The following is a 9,867-nucleotide window of genomic DNA, read 5'->3' as shown; positions in this document are numbered from 1 at the left end:
GATGGATGGCTTGGATCTCTCATTTTTGTGCTCCTTTGGCACTGAGTCTGTTTGGATGATGGGACCAAAAAGGAAAGAAAATGGATTACTTTTTCATGCGGGGATGCCACAACATATTTGGCTTATCAAACACTATAGTTAAATTCTCGTACACTTACATGAGATCAACTCCTAAAAATGAAATCCTTGAAACATAACAAGACCCTAAAAATGAAATCCTTCAACGTGCAGGGACTTCGGACTAGTTATAGAGCTTATAGACAAAGCCACTGCTGTTTGATTGACTAATTCCCTCGCTCAAACCTAGCAATGTCCGGCCAGATCTGCATGGGGCTGCTGTGATGTACCTGCTTATCCCCTTTCTCAGATCATGTTAAAATATGGGTCGAAAAATTAGGTAAATCCAATGCTTTAGTGGTCCTCTTGCATTTAATGCTTTATGCATTTAATACAATACCTTAACATGGTATGAGAAAAGGGATGGATGGTGTGGATAAACAGATACATCCGGTGGATACCAAACAGATCTAGTCGGGCGCAATCCGCTTCCAATTCCCACCTAAGAAATGAAAAGAAAGTTATCTGAAGCATATGATGCTTGATACTCAGGCACTCAAAAATTTGCATGGGTTAAAAAACCTTTGCTGAGAAAAGTCTCGGTCAATTTTTATTTTATTTTATTTTTTGGGACGTATGCCGTGACCGGATGACCGCTTGTCTATATACAATGTACCCGTGTGAATCCGCTGAATTTTGGTCGAAAGCATTCTCACGGGGCAGGCCCCACCTGATGAGCTTCGTTTCTTGTGGGATGTGGATTAGGTACTACCCTGCATTTCCAGGTCTATGAGAGGGCACCGTGATGTGTGGGTTTTATCTACACTGTTAATCTTTTTTTTTTTTTTTTAATCATTTTATGAGATGAGCCCCAAAATGAGGCAGATCCAAAGCTCTAGTGGACCACACATTGGGAATTGAACACCCACCATTAAAAAGTTCTTAGGAGCTGCAGAAGTTTGGATCAAGCTATATTCTTGTTTTCCCTTCATATGATATATGTCACCTTATGAACAGGCTGGATGGCAAATAAAAATCATATGTGGGTATTAGAAAGGTTTCAATGATGGCCGTCATTATCAGCACTGTGTGGTCCACTTGAGCCTTGGATCTACCTTGTTTTTAGGCCTAGACACTAAAATGATACGGAAAATGGATGAACGGTGTGGATAAAACTCATACATTACTGTGGCTCCACGGAGCTCTTGTGTCCCGAGATAGGTACAGGCGTATGTAGTACCCAATCCACGTCCTTTCTTGTCTGCCCGTTTCGATCGCGACGAGAGAGATTCGGACACATGAGACATACTACTCCAATTCACACGTGAAGGCGGCCGGTGATGCATACGAGCATGATTTTGTTTAAGACCATCCAATTCATAGAAAGATTGGCCAGTGGTCAAGCAACCCTTAGGAAATGGATGGTTGAAATTAAAACAATAGGTGGATACTAAAAGGAAAAAAAAATTTAAAAAAATGAAAAAATAAAATAAAATAAAATGAAATCTATTAATTAAAATAATATAATTAAAAAAATAAAAAAGAATGTTTGAGTTTGCCAGTGAATTTGGAATTAAAAATTAGGTTAGCTTTTGTATCTTTTATTTCATCCAGGTGAGTTACACATGATTAATGGATTTGATAACAGATAGCATCATGGACATCCTATCTCTATCATCACCTGTGATCTGGCCCACCAAAATTGCAGATCTTGGCTTTTAATTTTACTCCAACGGCTAGAATGTAGGATAGAATGTGATGGACGGAGTGGATGTTACCTGTACAATATTGCAGGTCTCCTCAGATATTGTGTTTTGCTTAGCCCAGGATCCAGACTGTCAATTTCTCTGGTGGGCCACGCTGTATCAAGAAAAGGAAGATCAGATGAGAATGAGAACCGACGGTCTTCACTCAACGATCATAAGAGGAGCTGACCGCCCTCTTTTCGGACCCGGATATGTTTTTTGTTTTTGGCGAGAAATGTTCCTCTGTCCATCGAGCGGTGGGTCCCACCTTGAGTTTCCTATTTCCACGCGGTAGTCAACATCTTCAAGGATAGAGTAACATGGGAGCGGATTAGGTGCGGCCCTTGCGGTGGGCCCACCTTGATGTATTTATTCTATATCCACGCCGTCCATCCGTTTTTTCAGATCATTTTAAGCTATGATCCCAAAAATGAAACAGATCGAATCCTCAGATAGGCCATACTTTAGGAAATAGTGGTGATTGATTATTAAGGAGGGACATAAGTTTTGGATCAAGATGATATTTCTGTTTTCCCTTCTTCCAGATTTATCTGTCCTTATCAACAGGTTGGATGGAAAATAAACATTACAAAAACAGTACGGTGGACCTTAGGAATTTTGTAATGGTAGCGTATTCAATCACCACTCTTTCTATAGTTTGTTCCATTTTAGATTTGGATCTTCTTCATTTTTGAATTCATCCATTAAATTGATCTGAAAAGTCAGATGGACGGTGTAGATATACGATAAATACATCAAAGTGGGCCCATTGTAAGGTTCGTTCCATCTTGGGTGTGGCCAGGGCCGCACCTAAACCGCTCGCGAGCAATATACGGACGAGGATTGCGTCGTACCCCCGCCCGGACGGTAATCCGTCCTGGCAGGGCTCTGTGGGGACCAAAGTAATTTAATTGTTTTATCCACGCCGTTCATTACTTTTAAAAGATCATTTTAAGATATTATTCAAAAATGAGGCATTTCTATATCTCCAAGGACCACAAAGTTGGGATTGAACTTTCACCATTAAAAACTTCTTGGTAGCTGGAAATGTTTCGGATCAAGCTGATATTTGCTTCTTCACTTCATCCACGTCTACATGACCTTATGAATAGTTTGGATGGTTAAAAAACATCACGATGGCCCTTAGAAAGGCTTCAACGGTGAATATCATTATCACTGCAGCTTCCTTTGGTGTGGTCCAATAAAGATGTGGACTTATTTCATTTTTATTATCATATCTTAAAATGATCTGTGAAAAGTGATGAACGGCGTAGATAAAACACTTACAATACGGTGGGCCCCACAGAGCCCTGCCCGGACGGATTTCTGTCCGGTCGGGGGTAGGACGCAATCCGCGTCCATGATGTACCAGGTGATATCAGAAGTACCTCAAAATTCCAGATTTGCCCGGACAGCAGAATGAATAAAAAGACAAATGCAAGCGTTTTTAGCCAAGTCGACTCCATGACACTTTCTTCTCTCGTTCCACTTGCTAGCGTGTGACACGTGAGAGAGATCCAAGAGCTTGGTTCATTTCACAAAGAAGTCGTGGTCGGCTGGCTCAGTAGCTGGGGTAAGTGCACGTTAGAAGCAAATAAATTGGATGGTTGAGAATCTTGAGATAAATGAATCAACGCTCCACTTTCACTGTATACGTGTGGCTTACAAGCCTTAAAAGGCAGTCATACTTTTACCCAGGGTGTCTAATGGCATGTTTGAAAACCTTGGATTAGAAATCCTCCGGTTTTACCTATGTAATGCTTGGCACAATGATTGTAATAAAGCCGTCGAAATATATATGTTGTTTGAAAATTATGAAATTTCTAAGATTCGAATGGTCCACAAGCTAAAGACAATACTTGAGTGACTAACTAATGATTTTTAACTGTTGATTTACATTAACAATGATTGGATAGTGCATATCATTGTATTAGAGTAATTATAGTGATGCAATTGATAATATAATTGTTTTGAATATCATAAATGGGCTATGTATCTAAATAGATTAAAGGCTTGGCTAGGAGAGTGAATTTAGACCCCCTTGGATTAGGAACCCCTTAAATTTGAAACCCTTCATATTTGAAATCCTCCCGGTGTGTTTAGCACTCATAATTTAGAATCCACTCCAATCCAAAAAGTAGTTATGCATAATATTTTTATAGGTGTTTGAATTTAATTATTAAATCAACTTTAATATCTTTAACTAATGAATATATTAAATGTTTAACAACATGGTTATAATAAGCGCATTGAAATATATACTTCGCCTAAAAGTAATAAAAATTCAAGTCTCTTATAAGCTACAAACACAAGATCACATCCAAGGGATTAACCAATGATTTTTAATGATTGATTTGCTTGAATAGCATTTGGTAGGAGCTATCATCACATTAAAGTATTTATAGTTATGCAATTGATAATTTTATTGTTTTGGAATACCATCAACGCGCCATGTGCCTAATAGATTTATAGTCTAGTGACATACATGTTACGCATGCAACTCTTGAAAGGCTTTTAGATGTAATCCAAGCTTTCACCTTTGATTTCAAGTTGGCTCATATTGAAGATGGCCTCACATGATGAATGGACCACATCAAAGGTGGACCCACATAATGCGCGATTACATCGAAAGTAAGCCCCCAAATGATGGATGGTCTACATCAAAGTGTGGCTGCACATAATAGCTCAACCTTTTACATCAAAGGTGGGACCCCATATGATGGATGGTAGACATTGAATGTAGGACCCCATGATTGAAGGTTGACATTAAAGGTGGTCCCACATAATGAATGGACCATATTGAAGGTTGGGCCCGACATGATTGATGGTCCACAACAAAGTTGGGACCTACATAATGGATGGTGAACATAAAAGGTGGGTCCCACGTGATGGACTATCCACATCAGTATGCCCCACATGATATATGGTCCACAACAAAGTTGGGATATACATGATAGATGGTGGATATCAAAGGTGGGCCCCTCATGATGAATGACTCATATTGAATGTAGAGCCTTACATCAAGGGTGGGCCTCACATGATAGGTAGTCCACATCAAAGTGTGGCCCAATATGACATAACATGCACATCAAGTGGGTCCCATTTGATGTGCAATCCACATTAAAGGTGGGTCTCACATGATGGATAATGGTAATTAAAGGTGGGTTCGCATGATGGTTGGTTGACATTAAAGGTAGGCCCACATGATGAATGACCTTTGTTGAAAGTGGGGCCCCACACAATGAATGATCCACATTAAGGTGGGCCCACTTAATGCACAGAGTGGGCTTCACATGATGGATGACCCACATCAAAGTGTGGCCCCTCATAATGGGCTGTCCACGTTAAATGGGCCCCACCTAATGGACAGTCCTCATCCAAGGTCTTGCATGATGGATGACCCACATCCAAAGTGGGCCATGCGTGGATATCAATGTGGGCCCCACATGATGGACAATCCACTTCAATAGTAGGGCCCACACTATGAACACGTCAAATGTGGACTCCTCATGATGGGTGATGGGTAATGGACATTCATGACCCCCACACGAAGGACCATTAACATTGATGAGTGGCCCTACATGATGGATGACCTACATCATAGTGGGTCCTTAGTGATGAATGGTCCACATCCAAGATGGACCTTCTATGACACTTTGAAAGTTTGGCTCACATAAGGGACACTCCACATGTTTGATGGGCTCCATGGTTGATCCACATTTAATGTAGGATATAATAAATACGGTAAAAATGTCTTAAAATATGAAAATTGTAGTTATCTATTCTTTTGTCATTCAAGGCATGATTGGATGAGATACACTAACACAATTATATAGATTACTTTTGTAATAAAGTTGCTGTAATTTAAAAAAAATGTACTCAACTCCTGATAAAAGCATTTATTAGGAGATTTCAACAAAAATGCTTATATTAAATAAATGTTTTTTTTGAAGACTTGAAAAGGTGATTTTGCTGAACCAGCTGCTCGATAAAAAAGAGCTTTATTGTAGCCGCTCTTATTGAATTTTTAAATGGAGAAGCCAAACGAGCCCTATTAAAAGTCAAAGCCCTTTCTCATTTCCTTTCGACATCTGTCTTGGTAATCTCACCAAAGCGATTTCTTTTCGATCTTCAAATCTCCATACTAAGATTCCTGATTCGAAAGAAACATTTCGATCCATCTAGCCTTTCATTGAAACAAGCATCTCTCACGGTTTCCAGCAAGGTAATTTCGATCCGATTCCGTTGCGATTTCACTTCCACTTTCAAAAATTTCATAAGTAAATTCATTCATTCTACCCGATTTTTGGAATTATCGTGAATTGTTTGATTCGAAAATCTCAGTAAGATGATCATTATTTATTGGACTTTTGTCGGTTTTCCTCCCTAATGATTCCGATTTCAATCTGGATTTAGTTCTTTTCATATTACAATCATGTCGAGAAAGATGCTTATAGACGGTGAGGTGGGGAATTCAACTGTAGAAGAAGCTCAGTATGATTTCGATCTATTTGTTATTGGAGCTGGCAGTGGCGGTGTTCGAGCTGCTAGAACTTCAGCTGGCTTCGGAGCTAAGGTAAAATGAAAACTGAAGCTCTATCTCTTATTAATTTGAGTGAAAGGATTTGGTGCTTAATGATTGTATCATAGTTATCAAAACTCTTTTATTTCTGCATAGCTCACATGTATGGGATTGGGACGTTTACCATGGATGGCTCATATCTTGAAAATCACAACAATCAGTTGATCCTAGCTGTTGATCAGAGGATTTTTGTAAATGGGGTCCTCTAACATCCAATTGTGTGATTTTTGAGCTATGGCTCATCCATGACAGGGGTTAGTAGATGGGTGGTCTGGATCTCACATGCGGTTGCCACATGTTCAGGGATAGAGTGCTTGATAGCTAATTTAGATGGTTACCTGTTAAATAAATAACTTAGATAGTTTGCTGGGTCGCATGCATTCTCTGAGTCCATGTGCACCTTTCCACGTGGCTGCATATCCAAAGTTGGCACACCCGTGGGGCATTGGAGCCATGAATCTGGTGGTTCCACTGTGTGGATGATCTTTTCCAAACATCAAGCTTGTTCATGGATCAGGTAGGTTGCATATGCACAAAAGTAACCAACCGTTTGAGAAGAATGTGAACTGTTAAAATTTTCTTTTGATGAGTGGCACATACTGACCTCTGGACTAGGTATCTACACAGTGGATCCCACCTGATGCATTGCTTGGATGGCCACACATATGCCAAATTGGCACGTGCAGCCATGTGCGGGTTCAACAAAACTCCTAACTAGACAAAGAGTGGTATTGAAGTATTATTTTCTTTCTTTTGAGAGGCAATATATAATTCTTTTCATTTAAGCCAGCAGTTCATGCATGTGGGGCCCAACTTTGTATTCCAGATTGTTCCTCTAGCGATCCCCACCATAGACTTGGTGACAATGCAAGAGATCTCCATCAGAAAATCCCAACCATACGATAATTGGCCTGCAAGTGGACGGGTTCAAAAGAAAATATGGCTAATGTTCCATATGCAATGGGAAAAAGTCTATTGATTGGAGGACTGGAAATGCTCAGTGGAGGATATTTAAGGCCCAACCACCAGATGAACAATCTGGATCACTGAAAGTAGGCCTCACCTGTACTAAATGTTGGCTCAAATGATGGAAATTTAATCCCAGAGGTTTTCAATGATTATTTATTTATTATTATTGTTTTTTAAAACTTCCTGCTAACATGCCTGGTGTTCATATTTACTCTTAATTAATTAGGTGGAATTGCTTCATTTGATTTGATCACTCTCTAACAATTTCTGTAAGGCAATACATTCATAGTTCCTGTTTGATCAATAAATGTTAGTTTAAATGTTGGTATTTAGTAGTAATTGGATAAGAATCAAATTGGTACATGTAAAAGCTCAAATGCATCAAAGTAGAATCAAATAACCATCTCAAGAATTTTATTTTCTTTTCTTTTTCATTTTTTATCAGTTATGGATAGTGTTTGTAGTATCGGTATTGTTACATGTATCACTGACTGGGAATATGGAAACATGTATTGATATCGCCGATACCCGATAGTATATCGCTAACTGAGGGAAACATGGAGAAAAAGGTGGATTTTTTAGTGAATAATGCAGGGGCATTTTCACACTTGGCTCGAGTGGGGTGTCCTGTGTGAAGCAGGGGTACACTCGGGGTGGGCGGCCTGTGTGAGGCGGGTGGCTCATGGAAGGTGAGACCCATGTGAAGTGTGGCATATGAGGGGGGTTATGCCGAGGGCATGACATGTGCTACGAGCTAAAGGGATTGATTCGCTACGCTTTATCAGTTCAAGTTTTTAGAGTAAGCGGTTAGTTGTCTTGTGTCAAAAGTGGTATTAGACCAGGAGGTCTCGTGTTTGAGACTCTTCACCGGTGGTGATTAATACAAGGAGCATTTTCACATCGGGCTCGAGTGGGGTGGCCTTTGTGAAGCGGGGGGGGGGGGGGGGCGGCGCACACTCGGGGTGGGTGACCCATGTGAGGCGAGACTTATGTGAAGTGGGGCCTATGAGGGGAGTTCGATCGAGGGCCTGACCTGGGCTATGAGATAAAGGGATTGATTGGCCATGTTCGATCGGTTCAAGCTTTTAGAGCAACTGATTAGTTGTCCTGCATCAGTGAAACTTTTTGAGATACTAAAAGACATGTTTACATGTTTAGGAATAAAAAATTGCAAAAAAGAACAATGCATAGCAACTTTTCGTTTAATAGGGGCCTAATCCACATGCCGTTGTAAAAACCAGTGTATATAGTAACATAAATTTATCCATGCATACATACATATTTGCAAAGTACACTATACATCATCCATCATCCATCCAACCATCCATCCATGCACAAGTACATACATGCCTACATGCATGTGTTCATTCATAAACACTTATCAATCCATTCATGCATGATACTTCCATATGTGCATAACACATCCATTCATCCATCCATTAATGCATGCATTCACACATGCATATATCATACATCCATCCATACATAATTATGAAATAAAATCATTATTTTTTAAAGTAGACAAATTTTTTATTTTTTCATAATTTAGAACTCCATTTTTTATAAAAAAATGCAACACATTACTCATCAATATCCATACGTAAATAGAAAAAATCAATACGCTTTTAATGAAACAATATCATTCAATATCATTATCATTTTTTTTTTTTTTTTTTGCATTTTCAAAATTTTAAATAAAATTTAAATGATTTTTTTTTTTTCAAAAATTGAAGAGTGGTCGAAATCCATTCCCCAACCAAATCTCGAAAAAAATTTCAAAAGAAAAAAATTTATTATTGTTTTTTTAATTTTTATTTTATTTTTGCATGTTTTAACCCTTCCCAAATTTTTACCTAAAATGAGGGATTTAATTTCCAAAAACTAAAGAGGTGCAGTTGAAATCCACATCCCACTAGACCCCCCCAAAAAAAATCGAAAACAAATTTTTATTTTTATTTTTTCTAATTTTAGTAGTATTTATGCATCTCCCCCCCCCCCAAAAGAAAAAGAAAAAAAGAAAAATTGATGGATTTGATTCATAATAATTGAAGTGGAGTGGTCAAAATTTATTCCTTAACCAGATCCCTAAAAAAAACTTAAACAAAAAAAATATGCACTTCAATTTATTTTCTAATTTTTGCAGTATTGTGCCCTTTTTCCCTTCTAATTTTAATAGTATTTAATCCCCTTCTCGATTTTTCCCCAAAATGATAGATTTGATTCATAAAAATTGAGGAGTGGTCAAAATCCACCGACATAGCCGGTTGATGGGAAGGATCCACCAAGCGTAGGAACCTTCAATCTAAGTATGAAAACTAAAACACATAGAAGAGAACAATTTCAAAATTTTGATTTAATTCAAAAGTGCGTTGATACTACTCATCACAGGCCCTTATATAAGTTTTGAAACGTACATGTAAGGAAAACTCATAATGTCATTGACAAGCAATGACTTATTACAAAAATGGAAAACAAATAAAAGGAATTTGACTAATGGATTATTCATAGCTAGCT

The 9,867-nt window shown here is 38.6% G+C and overlaps 1 protein-coding gene across 1 annotated transcript in view; it reads left to right on the top strand.

Moving 5' to 3' along the window:
* The first annotated feature begins 5,785 nt into the window (after positions 1-5,785).
* The window catches only part of LOC131245827 (glutathione reductase, chloroplastic-like), a 67,234-nt gene continuing 63,152 nt past the window's right edge, over positions 5,786-9,867 (top strand). The window contains exons 1-2 of the mRNA XM_058245544.1: positions 5,786-6,027; positions 6,219-6,378. Of these exons, the coding sequence (XP_058101527.1) occupies positions 6,238-6,378 (141 nt within the window). The 5' untranslated portion in view covers positions 5,786-6,027; positions 6,219-6,237. The remainder of the gene's footprint in view (positions 6,028-6,218; positions 6,379-9,867) is intronic.

Source organism: Magnolia sinica, chromosome 5, assembly GCF_029962835.1.
Source record: "Magnolia sinica isolate HGM2019 chromosome 5, MsV1, whole genome shotgun sequence".
Classification (NCBI taxonomy): Eukaryota; Viridiplantae; Streptophyta; class Magnoliopsida; order Magnoliales; family Magnoliaceae; genus Magnolia; species Magnolia sinica.
This window is presented reverse-complemented; position numbering and strand designations above follow the sequence as displayed.